Source organism: Falco peregrinus, chromosome 3 (genome assembly GCF_023634155.1).
Source record: "Falco peregrinus isolate bFalPer1 chromosome 3, bFalPer1.pri, whole genome shotgun sequence".
NCBI lineage: Eukaryota > Metazoa > Chordata > Aves > Falconiformes > Falconidae > Falco > Falco peregrinus.
The window spans coordinates 14,561,162-14,577,895 of record NC_073723.1 but is presented as its reverse complement, the minus strand read 5'-3'; the positions used below and the strand labels follow the sequence as shown (position 1 = coordinate 14,577,895).

General features: G+C 63.6%; 2 protein-coding genes across 5 annotated transcripts in view; one reads left to right on the top strand and one right to left on the bottom strand.

Annotated features, from left to right (window-relative positions):
* Positions 1-1,975, top strand: part of MROH1 (maestro heat like repeat family member 1) — a 56,968-nt gene extending 54,993 nt beyond the window's left edge. For all 4 annotated transcript variants that reach the window (XM_055800095.1, XM_055800094.1, XM_055800093.1 and 1 more), the window contains one exon: positions 1,290-1,975. In XM_055800095.1, coding sequence (XP_055656070.1) covers positions 1,290-1,375 — 86 coding nt within the window. In that variant the 3' untranslated portion in view covers positions 1,376-1,975. The remainder of the gene's footprint in view (positions 1-1,289) is intronic.
* Positions 1,976-3,652: 1,677 nt separating this feature from the next.
* BOP1 (BOP1 ribosomal biogenesis factor) overlaps positions 3,653-16,734 on the bottom strand; it is a 69,596-nt gene continuing 56,514 nt past the window's right edge. The window contains exons 4-16 of the mRNA XM_055800101.1: positions 10,667-10,821; positions 10,286-10,403; positions 10,100-10,201; positions 9,518-9,730; positions 8,802-8,963; positions 8,339-8,419; positions 7,807-7,876; positions 6,656-6,788; positions 5,375-5,555; positions 4,963-5,251; positions 4,726-4,810; positions 4,177-4,284; positions 3,653-3,951 (exon numbers count right to left, since the gene is read on the bottom strand). Coding sequence (XP_055656076.1) covers positions 3,798-3,951; positions 4,177-4,284; positions 4,726-4,810; positions 4,963-5,251; positions 5,375-5,555; positions 6,656-6,788; positions 7,807-7,876; positions 8,339-8,419; positions 8,802-8,963; positions 9,518-9,730; positions 10,100-10,201; positions 10,286-10,403; positions 10,667-10,821 — 1,851 coding nt within the window. The 3' untranslated portion in view covers positions 3,653-3,797. The remainder of the gene's footprint in view (positions 3,952-4,176; positions 4,285-4,725; positions 4,811-4,962; positions 5,252-5,374; positions 5,556-6,655; positions 6,789-7,806; positions 7,877-8,338; positions 8,420-8,801; positions 8,964-9,517; positions 9,731-10,099; positions 10,202-10,285; positions 10,404-10,666; positions 10,822-16,734) is intronic.

Here is a 16,734-nt window from a genome sequence, read left to right as displayed (position 1 = left end):
GGCAGGTGCCCAGCCAAGCCCGAGCCCCCCTTATGGCACAGCCCCTCCGCAGGCTGTGACATCGGGGGGGGGGGGGGGGGGGGCGGGGGGCTCGCGGCGGGCTCGTGGGGCATTATTTGCAGTGGCTTAGGGTAAGCAGGAGAGACTCGCAGCATCTGTAGGTAACGCGTTAACCGTTAAACGGCAGAGTTAGGGCTCATTATGAAGGGCTAATAAAAAGTCAACTTGAAGCTGGTGGCATTTTGGAGCAGAGTTAAGTAATTTTCCTGGATTTCAGGGATTTTTTCCCTGTCACTAGTGACCTCATAGTATATAGTAATGCATGGAAACTTTTGGATTGTTCCAAGGGAGCTTAAAAAACACTAAAAAAGGAAAAACTATCTTTCCGTTGGCTCCCCAAGCCCTTCCAGAAGAAAGAGGCCTGTCTGTTTGAAACAAGTGAAAGATAATCTGCCTGTGTGTGAGTAATCGCTGGAGCGAGCGGGGCTGGATTGGGTTGCGCGAGCTTCCCGTGTTGAGTGGCTTGGCTGCACGGGGTCCGGGGGGGCTTCGGCCTTACACCCACCCCGGGCCACCCCCCACCGGGCTCGGTGAGGCACGAGGTGCCACCGGCGGGCACGTCAGTGGCGGGGGCCTGGCTCACCGCAGGAGCTGGGGGGCCAGGGGGAGGCAAGGGCTCTCCTGCGCCAGGTAAACAAGCTACTGGAAAAATATTATTATCCTTTTACTGCTAGGAAAAACTACCTGGATTGTTTTCTTACTACCGGGAGCCGTTCCAGGCATTAGGAAATCGTGCTGATAGGGGAGGCTTGGCTGGGCGAGTGTCTGCAGGGCTGTGGGGGCTCAGCTCCCAGCTCTGTGTCCCATCCCCCCCCCCCCACACACACACGCTGGGGCCCTTCCCCTCCCCAGGGCAGCAGCCCCACCAGCTTCAACCCTGTGCCTGGAGACCCCCCCAACCTGGTCCCATCACCCTGGGGCACTGGGCCAGCAGGAGCCGCACACAGCACCATCCTGCTACCTTGGCTTCGGTCCCAGGGCTGTAGGGTCCATGGGGTGGGGGAGGGGCACACAAAGAGGAGCTAGGGTGCCTGTTCACCCCTGGGGTGTGGGCACTAGAGCTAGCAGAGGGGCTCTGCACCCCTGGGGCCAGAGTGGATTTTTCTCCTTCCTTCTGTAACGGAGCAAAGCCAGGACGTGGCTGAGCCGTGGCAGGGTCCCTGGCTGGGGCAGGGGTGGGTGGCCACAGCCCTGCAGCCACCAACATCTCTGTGCTCTGCTCCTTCCAGCTCTGAACCTGCTCCTGAAGGACCCCGTCCCCGCCGTCCGCGTGAAGGTGGCCGAGACGCTGGGCCGCCTCGTCAGGATCCTGTGAGCCCCGGGGCACCCCGGCTCCACCACAGCAATAGTTGGGTCGGCTCCTCACCACCAGCCCCACAGCTTGGGGCATCCACGGGCACTGCCACGTCTTCCTGCATTGAGCACCCACCTGGGGCCCGGCTCGCCTGCCTCCGCGGCAGCACCATCGTCTTCCTCTGCTCTCACCAGCCTGCGGGAGCCTGCCCGGTCCAGCACCTTTGCAGCCTGCCTCCAGAACCTGCTCAGCCTGGCCATGACATCACAGCAGCTGGAGGACACGGTGGGCACGACGCGGCTCCTCTCTGCAGGCTGCTGTGCAGCGCCCGGGTTGTCCTGCGGGTTGAGGGTCCTGGGCAGGGGGCCTTGGTGGCAGGACATGGTGTGAAGGGGCTGCAGCTGCCCTGGGGCCATGGGCAGGTGGCATCCCCGGGCTCCCCACGTGGCTCCCACTTAACTGGGAGCAGGATGGAGCCCGACCCCCCCCGGCTGCCACTAGCCCCTGGTCCCACCCTGCTGCTCCCCGGTGCTGAACACGGGGCCCTACTGGATGAATGTGACCGTCCTCTCGACACATGTGTACATAAATGTATTTTTAAATAAAGCTCTTTGCTCCTCACAGCGTTGTGGTGGGGTGAAGGAGAGGGGTGCCCCCCTGGCAGCTGTGGGAGCTGGTGTCTTGGGGAGGGATGCAGAGGTGTGGGGTCTGCTGGGATCCCCTTTGGAAAAAGGTGCTGGGTCTCTTCTCCACCCTCTTGCCCAAGGGGAAGCCCAGTACTGGCCCTGGCTCTACCCCTGCCCCCTCCACCCCCCGAGGTGGTCCTGCCACAGCTCTCCCTGCTCCTTGTCACAGGTTCTTTTTCTCCCTCAGGTTCAGTTCCTGCTGTTCCTGGCCCCGCTCTGCTCCCCGGGCTCCTTTGCTGGGCTGCAGGTGCTACACAGGGCCTGGCAGCAGCCGAGGGACGTGTAGGGTGGCAGTGGTCCCATAGCATGGCTCGGCCCTGTCCCGGCAGTGCTTCTTCTCAGCGCTCAGCAGTGACATCCAGCAGGGCTTGCAGTGTCAGGGGCAGTCCTGGTGTCAGTAAGGCTCAGAGTGAACAAGCCAGATCAGAGAAGACCTGTTGTTTGTGCCCAGTGCTGCAGGTGGGGCAGAGGCCGCCTGGGGTTTGGTGGCAGGAGGTGTCCTGTAAGCTCTTGGCCCCGGCATGGCACGGTGGCACCTGTAGGCTCTGGTGCTTCCTCGGCTGCTGCCTCTTCCATTGCTGTGGGACAAACCTTCAGCCCTACCTGCTCCCTGGGCTGGAGCAGCTCCCGCAGCCCTCGTGGTGGCAGGATTCCTGGGATGACCGGGCAGGGAGTTGGGCTGCACCAGGCCCTCTAACCAGCCTCAGGGGGCAACGAGGGGGTCCCCTTCCTGCGCTCCCCCTCTCCCAGCCACCTTCAACTTTGGAAGCCGTAGGTGGGCGCTTTGCATCGGGTTTGTTGGCAGCCCTGGCCCATGGCCCCACTCCGGGATGACCCCAGGTGCTGTGGGACCCCACAGAGAGGGTGCTACGTGCTGGGGGGGCCACGCTGGCTCCCGGCAGCCCCCGGCCACGTGGGTGTGTGGACCAGGGAGGGTCCCAGCTGGATCCCCCCAGGGCCTGGCACGGGGAGGGACAGTGCCTGTGGCCATTGCTGAGCTCATGTGTGGGATGAGCTCACAGTGCCCATGGGGATCCTGCGCTGGGACCATGGGCAGGGGGAAGCCAGGGCCCTGTGCCCCCCACTGGGGTGACCCCAGGAGCTATGTGGGGTGATGCTGGGGTTACCATGGAGCTGGGGGCCTGGTGCATTTTGGCTGGGGCTAGGGCTGGCTGTGTCTGTGCTCTGGCTGCACGCGGGGCAGCGGGTGTCAGGGGTCCCACTGGAGTGGAGACCCTGAGGAGGGCTGAGACAAACATCTGATTGTCCTTCCTTCCACCCCATCACCTGCCCCTGCCTTGTCCCACCACCCTTCCCTCCAGCTGGGATAGGCAGGATGGCAACCGCAGCCCAGCTCTCCAGCACACAGCCACTGCGGTGGGGTGGCTTCCCTGCAGGGATGGGGCTCAGCCAGGGCTGGGACAGGACAGACCCCATCTGCCCAACCCCCATCAGGCAGGAATGGCTCCGGGGAGCTCCCACAAGAACCCCGGGGAAAGGCAGCTGTGCTGGCCGGTGGGCACCACGCTGGGCTGGGGGAGGCATCAGCCATGTGTCCCCCCCAGCCTCAGCCCAGCCTGGGCTGAGCCGGCAATGCAGGAAAAGCGCAGGATTGTGTCCAAAAGGTTTAATGAGAAAGGCCACAGAAGTCCAGGAGCAGGAGTGGGAATGACCTTCCCAGCAGAGCGCGGTGGTCCCGGTGCTGCCCCTTGCCCGCTCTGTGGTTGGGCTGGGGGTGCGTGGGTGCCAGGTGGCACCTATGTGTAGAGCCGGATGGTGCCATCGGCACCAGACGAGAAGACCCAGGGCTGCGTGGGGTGGAAGATCACGTCGAGGACAGCCAGGTCCAATGTAATCACATGGCCCTTCAGCACCTTCACGGGCACCAGCAGCGGATTCTGCAGCAGGTCGCTGCGATGGAGGGGACAGGTCAGTGCAGGGCTTTGCCCCACCCCCCACCCCGACCTCCCTGGGGTACCCCCAGAGTCACCCCCCCTGCAAGCTCTGCTTCATCCCCCCTGACCCCGGTGTGGGCAGCACCGCACCCTCCCTGCCCAGCAGGGCTCTGCCATGCTGCCGCGTGCCAGAGAAGTGACCCGACACCGAACCCCTGTGCCTTCCCCCCCTGCTACCTACTTGTAGACCATCCCGTGGCAAACTATGACGGTTCCGTCATCCGAGCCCGAGGCGAAGAGCGGGTAGTGCTTGTGGAAGGCCACAGCCCGCAGCGCTTTCTTGTGGTGCCTGCAAAGGCAGTGTGCATGATGCCAGGGGGTGGGGGGTGCTCTGCCCCTGTCCTGACGCTTGGCCAGGGTGCCTGGCTTTGCACATGGCCAGGCTTTATGGACCCCAAGCTCTGCCATGAATGACCGCGTGCATGGGATGGGAGAGGGCAACTGGGACCCGCTGTGGGCAGCTCAGATCAGCGCAGCACCTACTGCCCTAGGGGCTTTGCCCCACCGTGAGCCCCAGGAGAGCTGTGGTCACCCCCACCCCAGCACACGAGAGTGTGAGCCACCAACATGCTGGGAGATGGCTGCTCCTGGCACGGCCCTGGCAGGCTCCATCCTGCTGCCAGCTCCCAGGAGAAGGAACAACTCTGGGAAGATGCCCCATGGGGTTTAGGGGGGCTGCCGGCAGGTTAATGGGGAACAGGCAGAGACTGGCCAAGGCCCTGGGGCTCACCGTAGCAGCTGGTAGGGTCTGGTGGAGAGGTCCAGATCGAACCAGGCCAGCTTGCTGTCGTAGCTGCCGCAGATGATGTTGTCACCTGTGAGAGAGAACAGGGTCTTTGCGGGGTTGCCAGCGAACCCCACGGTGACCTGCCAGCACCCAGAGCCCTGCCTGCACCCCAGTGGAGCACCACACTCCATACCAGCTTACAAGACCTGGCAGCTCCTGGGGAGCGCACAGGCCACGTACCTCCAGGGTGAATGGCCATGCTGGACACCCACTTGCAGTTAGTCATCAGCTTCTTGGTGAGCTCCTGCTTGAGGAGATTGTAGATGCGGACGTAGCGCTGGGTGGCCACGAAGAAGTAGGGCCGGATGGGGTGAAAGAGCACGCACTGCACCAGCCCCTTGCTCTTACGGAAGGGGTTCTGGCTCCAGCGCTTGCTGGTCTGGTGAATCAGCACTTGCATGTTGCTGTTGTCAGACACGACACTGGCAAAGTAGTCGCCTTTGCCATGCCAGGTCACCTGCTTCACGGCCTGTGGAGAGCAGGGAGGGGGACAGCCATGGGTCAGACCCATCAGTGGGACTGCCCCACACCTCCCCAGGGAGCAGGCCCCCACCCAGCCAACCTGGCTCCCGCAGGGCCTCCTCATCCCTACCTTGCTGTGCTTCACAACCAGCCGGATGCCTTTTCTGTGCTCCTCCACAGTGGCTGTCACCCACTGGATGGGCTGGACCCTCTCCTCCTCCGGTGCCACGTAGGACTCAAGCAGCTGGTCAGTGGCCCCATAGAGCAGCTTGTCCCCAAGGCAAGGGTTCACCAGCAGCACCGACTGCTCCCTGTAGCGTGGGGCGAGCAGATGGATCAGGGCACCGCTGAGGAGAGGCAACCCCTCCGCAGGCCCTGTACCACCATGGGATCATTGAAGCATTTTGGTTGGAAAAGACCTTTAAGAACATTAAGTCCAACCATTAACCCAGCACTGCCAAGCCCAATGCTAAACCATGTCCCTAAGCACCACATCTGCACCATTTTTTGAACACCTCCAGGGATGGTGACACCACCATGTCCGTGGGCAGCCTGTTCCAATGCTTGATCACCCTTCCAGTGAAGGCATTTTTCCCAGTATCTGTCACAGCACTCTCCAAACTAGCCAGCTGCAACAAGATCCTTTACCATCTCACACCAGCATACTCTTCATGCCAGTCTCTCTGCTGCCTTCTAGTCTGACCTCATCCACAACAAGTGTTTTCTCTCTTCTCCTTCCTCTCTCCACTTCTTCCTTAGCTGCTCTCCCTTCATTGGCTCTCAACCACTTCACTTAACCAGCCACAGCTGCACCTTATCTATATCGGCCAACCCACCGCCCCTGAGGCCAGCCCACAGTTGTATATTATCAATGCTAATTAACCCAGCTTCATTCCTCTACAAATATCCAATCTAAACCTCCCCTGGTGTAACTGGAGGTTGTTTTCCTTGTTTTGTTTCTTGTTACTTGGGAGAAGAGACCGACCCCACCTGCCCACAGCCTCCTATCAGGCAGCTGCAGAGTGAGAAGGGTGGCCCCAGCGCTGAGCCAGGGCCACAGGGAGGGACACGTGGGACTCTGCTGACAGCCTGGCCCTTCAGCAGGCCAGCAAAGAGAGAACATGGTGGAGCTCTGCCTTAGCCCAAATGCCCCAGGGAGGATGGTGGGGACTGACTGGCTCTTTCACAGGATGATGAGGGCCACCAAACGAAGCAGGAGGCAGGGTCACAGCAAGCAGAGGTGGCTTTGCACACTGCAGTGTGGCCACCCTCGCTGCTGGAGGCTGCCACGAGTTTACCACGAGGTGATCCTGGGAGGCTGGACGGGCTTTGGGAGAGGAAATCCTGCAACCGCTTCCAGCTCTGGGAGCTCCCAGCTGGAGGGTGGAGAAGGCCATGCCGGGACACTCACACGCAGACGGCCACCAGGCAGATGGTGGGGTTGGGGTTCCAGGCAACGCTCTTCACCACACCACCCACAGGCAGGGTCTTCATGCAGCGAGCCGTGCACACCTCCCAGAACCGCACCGTGCAGTCATCGGAGCCTGCAGGACAGGGCAGGGTGGGCCAGGGCTGGGCATGCTGGGCCAGGGGCTGCCACAGCTTAGCTCAGCAGCACCGGGCTCCAGGGCATGGCACCAAGCCAGAGGGGAGAGCAGCCCTGAGCCCCACAGCCTCTGCGGAGGAGCACTGGGAGCAGCAAGAGGAACGCAGCAGTGCCCCAGTGCCCTTGATTCCCCAGCAGCTTCTCTGCGCGACAGCAGCTCCAGCACCACAAAGGCGAGACGTGACCAGGGACTGCTGCTGAGAGAACAGCCCCTACCCCGCTCCCTCCAGCACCGCGTCTCTGCCCATGGTCCCCTCCTGACGTGCACGGCTCCCAGCGCAGCTGCTGTGCTGGCAGCACGCCTGGCTCAGCTCGGCACGGCACCGCATTGCACGGCCCCGTCGAGCTGCAAGATGCAGGCAGGCAGCTCCTTGGGCAGGCTTTTCCGCAAGCAGGCACGGCGGGAGCAGGTAGTTATTTTTAACGCCTGATCTCAGCCACTTTCCCAGCCCGGGGCCAGGAATTCCACGTTGTGCAACCGACCGACACCGCGGCCACCGGGAGCTGGCAGCCTGGAAACTCCAGCGCTATAAAAAGCACATGTGCCTTTGTGGGCTGTTAAACTGCCATCTGCTCTCAATCTCCAGCCTCCGGCCGGCCACGCAGGGCTCTGCCGTTTGCTCCTCCAGCCTCACTTTCTCCACTCCTGAGCGGGAGGGACGCAGGCTCCTGGGTGGGGTCCCAAGAGCGGCTGGAAAAACACCCTGTGTCGGGGCGGGGGGGGGGGGCATGCCGCTGGCTCAGGCTGCTGCGGGACTCCCAGGGATGCTCCTTGCCTGGGCTCCCTCCAAAAGCCGTGCCCCGATGGAAGGGGCTGGCAGGCTCCCCGGTGCCCGGCAGCGCGCAGGAGCCCTGGCTTCCATACGAGGAAGCCCGGCTGCCCCGACTGCCACTGGCTTGGGGCTGGGGCTGGGCTGGTGGCACCCGGCATGGCTGGGGAGTGAATCCTTCCTTACCTGATACCAGCCACTGCCCGCTGGGAGAGATGCTGAGGCATCGCACCAGGCTGGTGTGCCCACGGTAGACCTGGGGAGGGAGACGAGAAGTGGGTGAGGGCCCCATGCAGCCCAGTGGCTCCTCTGTGGGGACCTCCCTGCCCTGCCCCGGGCTCCTCACCGAGGGAGAGGGGGGCCTGGGGGTCACCTGTGTCTAGGGGAAAGCAGGTCTGCGCGCCACCAGCCGCCCTGCATGAGCAGACCCAGGGCCCCTGCTCTTTTCCTGGGGCAGGTCCCCCGCTCTGCTCATCTGCAATGGCGCTGATCCCAGCCCTGCCTCACCCGCCACAGGCAGGACCCTGCTGCTGCCCGGCTCTGCCCAGTGGGGGCTGCAAGGCAGCTCCTCTCCCTTGGGGGCAAGCAGGCAGCAGCTGTGGCCAGAACAGCCCTTATGGGTGCGTGGGCATGCTTGGTCTCACCCGGAGCAGCTTGGGCACAGCCCACTGCCACGGGCATGCACACCACCCCCCCCCAGCTCTGCGCACCCACTCACCAGGGCCTGGGTGGTTGGGAAGGGCTGCAGGTCCCGCGGCTTCGGTAGCTTGGGGATCAGATCCTCTGGGTCCACGTTGACCTGTGAGAGGCAGGCGGTGAGACACGCTCAGGCGGCACCTCGGCCCCCTGGCACTTGGCCGGTGCTGGTGCCAGGCGTACCAGGGCAGGCTCCAGCTGGGAAGCCCAGGTGCGTGGCTCAGAGCCAGAGGGGGATCATAGGACAGCACTTTTGCAAGCGTGGGCACGGCCCCTGTCACAGCTCAGGAGCTCTGCAGGGAGCTGGGACTGGTGCTGTGGGTAGGTGAGGAGGGGCAAGAGGTCATGAGGAGCAGCAGTTTGTGCCCCATAGCATCGTGGTCCCCTGACCAGCTGCGTGGCATCAGGGCATACATAGGCTTGAGCAGGGGCCACTCAGAAACATGCCCAGGGCATCCAGATGATGGGGTAGGAGAAGCCCTCACCCGCATTTTCCTCTGGCGCGGGCAGAGGTAGAGGTCCAGGCAGCGCTCGAAGCGCTCGTGGATGAAGCGGGAGTAGGCAGGCACTGCCCGCAGACACCGGTACTGCTGTGGCACGAAGTTCAGCTTCCGCTCGGCCGGCTCCTGCTGCTCCCAGGCCAGCTTCTGCGGGGTGGAGGGGACTGGGGTCAGCAGGGCCAGCAGGACCCCTGGATGGCGAGGTGCTGCTGCCCCAGCCCCGGCACATCCCCCTGCGCCAAGCAAGAACCATCCTGGGGCCGCCTGCCCACCAGCCGGCATGGCGTTTACCCCCTTTGCCCCAGCACCCACTGCCTGCCTCCAAGCAAGCCCTCCTCAGCCTGCTGGGGGTTCACTGCCTGCTTTTTTTCCCCCAGTCCCCTGGGCTGAACGTGCCGCTGCATGCACCAGGAGACCCCGCAGTAGTTTAGCTTGGAGGCTGCGCCTTGCTGTCACAGGGACACGCTGCGCCCTGGGAGCTTCCCCCACTGCTCTTTTCATTCAAGGGGTGGAAGAACCTTTGCTTTCAGTTCCCTTGCGGGGTCTCATCTCCACATGATGTGGTCTCCAGGGTTCCCCTCCGAGGCGCAGCCCTTCCCCTTGCTGCCCTCCCCAGCACAGCCCTCTCTGGTCCCAGCTGAGCTCCCCCTGCACCCAGTGCTTTCCCCTGTGGCTTCTAGTCACCCACGGCCCCCCCGTACCTCCTCCTCGCTGAGCAGGTACTCAGGTGGGGGGTTGTAGGACTCCTCGTGCCCAGGCAGCTTCATCTTGGGAGCTGGGACGTGCATCTTGTGGCGGCCCAGGATGGAGTTGGGATCCTCATGGGCCCAGAGGTCGTAGTATGTAGGTGTGTCGTCTTTGGGTTTACGGGGCTTGATCCAGCCCATCTTGATGGCGTGGACTAGCTTGGAGACCTGTGGGGCAGGGCGAGGTCAACCCCAGGAGCCACAGGACTCCTCAGGCTTGGGGAGGAGGAGGAGGTGTGGGATGTGAGGATGGAAATGAACGTCTCTGGGCACAGCTCTGCAGCCCTGGGAGCCCAGTGGGGCTGCGCAGGACCAGAGAACTTGGCACAGGTTTAGATGAAGACATGAACTGCAGCAGCAGGAACAATCTGGGTGAGTGGGGCTGGGTGAGACATGGCAGGGACAGGAGGGACCACCAGACAGGAGAGCAGCCACGCTCATCAGCGTTCAGGGCTGCGGCCTGCGAGGGGGCTGCCATCACAGGCAGAGCTCGGCTCTGTGCTCCCAGCTCACCCAAGGTGCAGTCAGACCTCTCACCTTCTCCTTCTCGATGAGGGAGGGGATGAAGCTCCGCTTGTCCGCTGGGCGATTTGTCACCGGGTGGATCATGACTTCGTGGGTGAAGAAGTCAACGGCCGGCTGGGGAGACACAGATCCATGTTGGCCCCATCCTGGGACAACCCAGGGCTCAGAGCAAGCGCAGAGGGTGTGCCATCAGCCTACCTCGTAGGGATTGAAGTGGACATCCCCAAACTGCCCTTTCTGGAGCCGATGCACCAAGTCCACCTGCTCATCTGTCAGCTTTATGTCTGCACCCGTCACCTTGTCCTGGACCGTTCGCCTGCAGGGAACGGAGAAAGGGTTAGGGCTGGATTGCGGCATCTGTCCCGTAGCGGGGGACTACCATGAAGACCTGGACTCCCAAAGCCATGTGCCCAGAGTCACACCGGGGGACCTCGAGGTGTCCAGTCTGTGTTCTCCAGTCCTGGCCTCTGGGGAATTGGGGCACTTCAAGCCCCGGTGCACACATGTGTGGACACCACACACTCCACACGGTAAGCACATCACGCCATGCACCAATGTGGTCTTCCCTGACACGCTCACCAGTAGTCAGGGTTCTCCATCTTCTCCAGGAACATGTCCAGCTCATCCTTGTTCCGGATGGGCTTGTAGATCTTCTTGCCCTCCAGGTTGTAGCCGATGTGTGGGAAGTCCTGGTACCACTCCATGGGGATGTTGCCCACCGTGTTGCGAATGTCCTGGAGGGGAGTGGAGGGGAGTGGTGTGAAGGGAGGGGACACCATTCCAAACTGGGGTGGTTAAAAAAGGAGGGAGGGCAGGAAAGCCATGTGATGCCCACCCACCCCACTCCCTCCCCCAGGTACTGGCTGAACGCCGCTGCCCCTTTCTTGCCCACTTGCAGGCACCGAAAAGCTGTAACAGTGCCCAGGCAGGTGCTCTGCCCACGGCTTGTAGCGAGGGATGCCCCAAACCCCGTGGGAGTGAAGCAGACCCCGGCTGCGGGCTGCCAATGCTCTCACTGCTGCACGGCACTGCTCTGGCACCCACACCCCGCCGGGGTGGCACGGCGCTGGAGGGGGGCTGCACCAGGGCAGTGACCCCAAAGCTGCAGGGGGCTCAGCAAGGTCCGACCTCCAATGCCAGCGCCATGCATGGGCTTCGTTAGGGGATGTGCACCCCCCTCCTCTGTGCTGGGGGCAGAGGATGCAAGCAGTCAAGGTGAGCAGCGCCTGGGCTCATTTACAGCAGCAGGAAAGTTTTTAAAAACCTTTTAAGGGTTTGATGGACGGGAACGGCGGAGCGTGGCGCTGGCTGCGGCCAGGCTTCAGCTGCCTGCCGGCGTGCGCGGGCAGGGGGCTGCGGGCGGTCAGCAGCGCCACGGCTGAGCACATTCCTGCGTCCATTCCGCAGGCAGGAGTGCGCCTCACATTTTCCGATCGCCAGCTGCCAGGCCTGCTCCCCCTGCACGCGCACCCGGCCAGCCGCTGCCTTTCCTGGCTGCCCGGCCTGGCCGCAGGCAGCTGCCCGCAGTGCACCGGTGGCTTCGTCCCTCCCCATGGCTCCGTGGCCTCTGCGTGTGGCCAGGGGTCCCAAGGCTCTGGGGCAAAGGCAGCCCTTGGCATCGTGGCAGACTGGGCCAGCCGGCACTATGGGCAAGTTTTGGAAATGCCGGCAGGCTCCGCATCGCCTGGCCCCAGTGCCGGCGGGTGGCACGAGGGACGGCTGCCCTGGCCCCATCAGCAGCTTGCATGGGGACACGCTGCGGAGATGGGCTGTCCCTGACCTGCTGTGGTCTGGGGGGTGCTGGGGGAGATGGGGGAAGTGCTGAAGCAGCTCCGCTTCCCTTCACGAGAGGCTGGGGGCAGGAACCAGCCCCAGCAGGGGCTCCGGACACCCACCGGCTCCAGCTCCCTGGCAGGACCCGCACAGGGCTCAGAGGGGAGTGGTGAGGACGGAGAGCCCACCCAAAGAGCTCACCCAGGCACGGAGCACCGACTGGGGGGCCCGATGCCAGGACACAGCTGGGGGTGTTTCATTCCGCACCCTCCCTGGACGGGAGCAAGGACACGTTTGGCAAAGGGAGATTCAAAGCCAGCAGCGAAACTTCTCCCGCTTAGCCCACTGCCCAGCAGCAGTGCCTGCGGACAAGGCAAATTCTCCAAACCAGCGAGGCAGCCCCAGCAAGGCAGACCTCCAGGCTCACCGCCATTGGCAGCAAGCCCATGGCATGCCCTGGGGATGGAGCCCCTGCACCTATACACGAGGGCAGGATGCAGCCTGCTGGTGGGGGTCAGCACCGGGCAGGTGGTCCTGCCTGGCCCCCAGTGCCAGCCCCCAGTGCCAGCCCCTGCTGCTCACCCACCCCGGCTGCATCCTGCACCTCGGGGCTGGTGGGGTCAGGCAGGAGCCTGGGACAAGGGCCCTCTGGCCTCCCCCAGCTGCCCTCGTGCTGCAGAACGCAGAGACCCCGTCCCCAGTTACGGCCACAGGGGATAAAGGTGTGAAGGTGACCTGTGCCCCGTACACCCCGCAGTCAGGGGTCACCCTCGCCCCGCGGCACCATCTGGTCCCCATAAACACTTGCAAACACCACGGAGCCTCCCACAGAAAGGCACTGGGAGCCTCGGGAAGGCACAGCCGGCAGGAGCCCCAGGGTCCGTGTTGGACCCATCCATCACTCTCTGAACAGAGTCAGCGCAGGATGTGCGCAGCCCCCACAGGGATCTGGGCAGGAATTTTCCCCTCCACATCAGCAAGGGCCAGCCCGGTCTTGGGAAGCCACTTGCTGCGCTTGGCTGGAGGCTACTGGGGCACAGCCGAGACCCGGGGGGGCTCCTTGGACCACCTGCGACCGACCCGGCAGAGCCCCTGCACCTGCAGGCGGAGCCCCACCGGGTGCTGCCCTCCGCAGCTGCCCCACTGGGGCTCGTGCAGGCAGACAGACAGACAGACAGACAGACAGACAGACAGACAGACAGACAGACAGACATCTCCGGAAGCCTCACCCCGTGGCTGGCAGCCGCCAAGCCATTATCCAGGAAGCCAGGCTGTTATCCAAGGAGCTCTGGGAGCCTGGCACAGGCTGTTCTCCAGCCACCCACCCCTTGGGTGCCCCGGCACAGCCCAGGAAATGCTGGTGAGATGCCCGATGCCCGCAGCTCTCCCGTGCGGTGTTGCAGCTCCAGGTGGTGGTGCCAGCTCTTGGCCAGGCAGCCGCCTGCCGCCGCCGGGGCTGTCGGGGCTGGAGCTGCTGCCTCACCTGGGAAGGAGACTTCTGCGATGGGGCAGCAGACGCTGGCTCCCCGAGGGGCTGTGGTGTCGAGGCAGGAGTCCCCACAGGCACGGGGACTGCTCTGGCCAACCTGCCACTTCTCAAGCTCACAGCAGCCCCTTGGGGGCCTGCAAAGGCCAAGGGACCGGTGACAGGCTCGGTGACAGCTGACGCTTGCTGTCAGCACCCAGGTGGCATGAGGCATGCTGGCCCAGCAGAGGTGCACGGCCACCCGCCCAGCTGCGCCCCGCCACATCTGTAGCATAAGCACCTGTCCCGGCAGGGCCACGGAGCCTCTGGGGAGAAGCAGGGGAGGGGACGCAGCAGTCCTGGCCAGGCAGCAATGCTGGAGCCACTCTGCTTCACCTCTGCGGACACAGTGACGGCGGTGGGCCACAGAGCGAGAGGACACTAGGGGATCGGCTGGATGGGTACCCGGGTGATGACACGGGGACAGCGACACAAACTATTTCTCTGGGCTCTGCGGCCCACAGATCGGAGCAGCTTTGCTCCCTCTGCCCTTTCTCCCCATGTGATGCTCTCTGATAAACACAGGCTCCACTCACGTGGGGAGAGACGTGAGCAGGGGGGCCGCTCCCACCGCGGCACGGCTGAGCAGGGGTGGCCGCAGCCTTCAGCTGCAGGGACACAGTCGGCGCAGAGACAAACAAGTATTTTTAACACCCCGGGCTGCTGCACAGGGAGCGCTGCCTTGCCTGGAGCCTGGAAGCCCAGACTGGGCGTCTCTTCCCGAAGGCCAGCTCAGCTCCGCCAGGAGCTGCGGACTTGACGCAGGAATCCCTGGGCAAAGCTCTTGCCAGGAGCACAGGCAGGATCCCAGCAGGCCTGGAATATTTTCCCCTCAAACGAGAGCCCCAGGGTCCCGTGCTGGCCACGTGGGAGCGCACCCCGGCCGCCCCAGCCCGCACCCCGAAACGGGAGGTGCCCCCACGCAGGGACGGCCTCGGCGCCAGCAGCGTGCCCCACGCACTGCTCCTGTCCCTGCACTTATGTGCCTGGCACAGACACCCCAGTGACCGCTGGGGAGGACACTGGGAGGCCCGACTGGGTGTCCCCAGCCCTGGTGGCTCCAGGGCAGGAAGCAAACCCCGAGCACTGATGGTGCCGCTCCGTAGGTCAGGATGGGGATCTCAGCCCCGACAAAATCCCGTAGAGGGACATGCATGTCTGGGGCCAGGGCGGGAGGATGGCCGGGCTGTGGCTTCCCCCAGGGGGCTAATCCACAGCGGTGGGACCCATGTTCCCTCCGCAGCCCCACAGTATGGAGGAAGGAGCAAATTCCTCCCAGACTTGAGTTTCTTCAGAGTGTCGAAGCAGCGCAGTAGCCCCGTGTGCCTCCCCTCGACTCCCACCCACCCACTCGGGCAGCTGGGCTGCCTCCCGTGCCGTTAACACATGAGCCGCGTCCTCCGAGCGAGCGCGGGGGAGTCTGGAGCCCCGGCGCGAGGGACTGCCGTCACTCAGCCTCACGTCTGGAAGTTGTTCTTGGATGGGTCCTGGGCATTCCTAGACGCACATTCCTGGCAGCTGGAGAGCCTCGTAGGAAAGATTCTTCTCTTGAAAATATCCGGTCCACGTGGAGGAGAAAGGGGACGGGGCAAGCTCGGCCCTCCCACCCCCCCATCCCAGGGACCGCAGCGGCGTGCCCGGGTGCCGGTGGGGTGCTGGGGATCCCAGCACCATGGCACAAGGGCGTTTCGGATGCTCCCCGGGGTGAGCACAGTCCAGACTCCAGCAGCGCTGGGGAGGGCTCTGCACCCCCAGCAACACTTCCCATAGGAGCAGGGTCCTCGAGGGCACGAACACCAGGCACACTCTGCAGGGAAGGAAGCTCCACAGAGCCCGGAATCAGGTTGTCTGCAGGAAAGCCACCCCAGGCGCCCCACGCTCTGCAGGGCTGTTAACTGGGGAGGGGGCAGCTCCTGAAGACAGGGGAGGCAGATTTAAAAGGGACCACAAAGGAAGGGGGGCAAGGCAGGCAGCTGCTGCAGGCAGCACCTCCTCTGCAGCAGAGCCATGGCGTCATTGCAGGCAGCCAGGCCAAGCTTCCAGATAATAAAGCTGTGGCAGGGGGTGGACCGCAGCCGGGAATTTCAGACTCCTCGGCCTTGGCTCCACAGCCTCCCTGGGAGAAGGCTCTGACACCAGGCTCGCCAGGGCCTGGAAGACAATGCCCAAAGCGGGACATCATGGAAGCTCTCTGGGAAGCCAGGACAGCCACAGGGCCAGGGGTCGGGATGCTGCAATCTCCAGTGCCAAAAATCTCTGCTTATTTAAGACTGGGGCTTTCCGAGCCAGTGCCAGGTGTGGTGCTAATGTCCTGACCCGGGGCTGAGCTTCACCTGCACACAGGACCACTCTCCATCCCGCCCCGAGCCGGAGGAGCTGAGCCACAGGCAGATGGATGTGCTTCTCACCAGGAAGGACAGCGCAAGAAAAGCGCCCAGGGATTGCACTTGGATAGAAGGTGCTAGAGAAAAGCAAGATCATTAGCGGAGCTAAACGAAAGCAGATGCCTACAGGAGCCTGGTTTTCCAAAGCACACATGGTGAGCGCCCAGCACTGTGGAAGGAGATGACAGTGGCTTAGATTTCAGAAGCTGCCGAGGCTGCTGATGAACTGTGGTAGCGCACTGCAAAGGTGCAAAACACCGGCTCGGAGTGACAACACCCTGTGTGGAGCTCCTGCTTGGGAGTGTGCTCGGGGAGGGGGGGGGGGGGGGGGGGCACACACCGTGCACCACCACCACCGCCGACACGGAGGGGAAACCCGAGACTCCACAGCAAATGGCAATTCCCGTTTCTGGCCAAGTTAAACCGCTGCTTATCAGCACACCACACCAACGCAGTGCACTCGAAGGCCATGAGGCAGCTGTACCAGCAGAGCAGGGGGGGGTCTCACCTGGCTCCCCTGGGGCTGCATGCAGGCAGGGCTGGAGCTGCCGCTGTTGGGGACTGCCAGTCCCCCCCTCCCCAAGAGCAGCCGGTGTCCCTCCTGCTGGCAAGGGGAGAGCAGCCCTGAGCCCCACCAACCCCCAGGCTGTGGGTCTGCAGCCACCCTGCCAGGGGGTGATGCTGCCCTGAGGGTCCCGGGCGGCAGGAGCTCTGCCGGGCAGGGGGATGTGCCCGCGCACGGGTGGGCTTTCTGTGGGTGCTGCTGCTCTCCCTGCACAAAGACAGAGTGTACAGCTGAAGGGGACGAGGTTATGGAGCTGGGACAAGGCAGCCTGGAGCTGAAGCAACTCCCTGCCAGCTCAGGCACAGCCTGCTCCAGTGCTAGGAGGTCCACCGGTTCCCTGGACCCATCCTGGGTCCCCACATCTTAGGGGCAGCTCTGTGGCCCAGGATGCTGTGGGGAT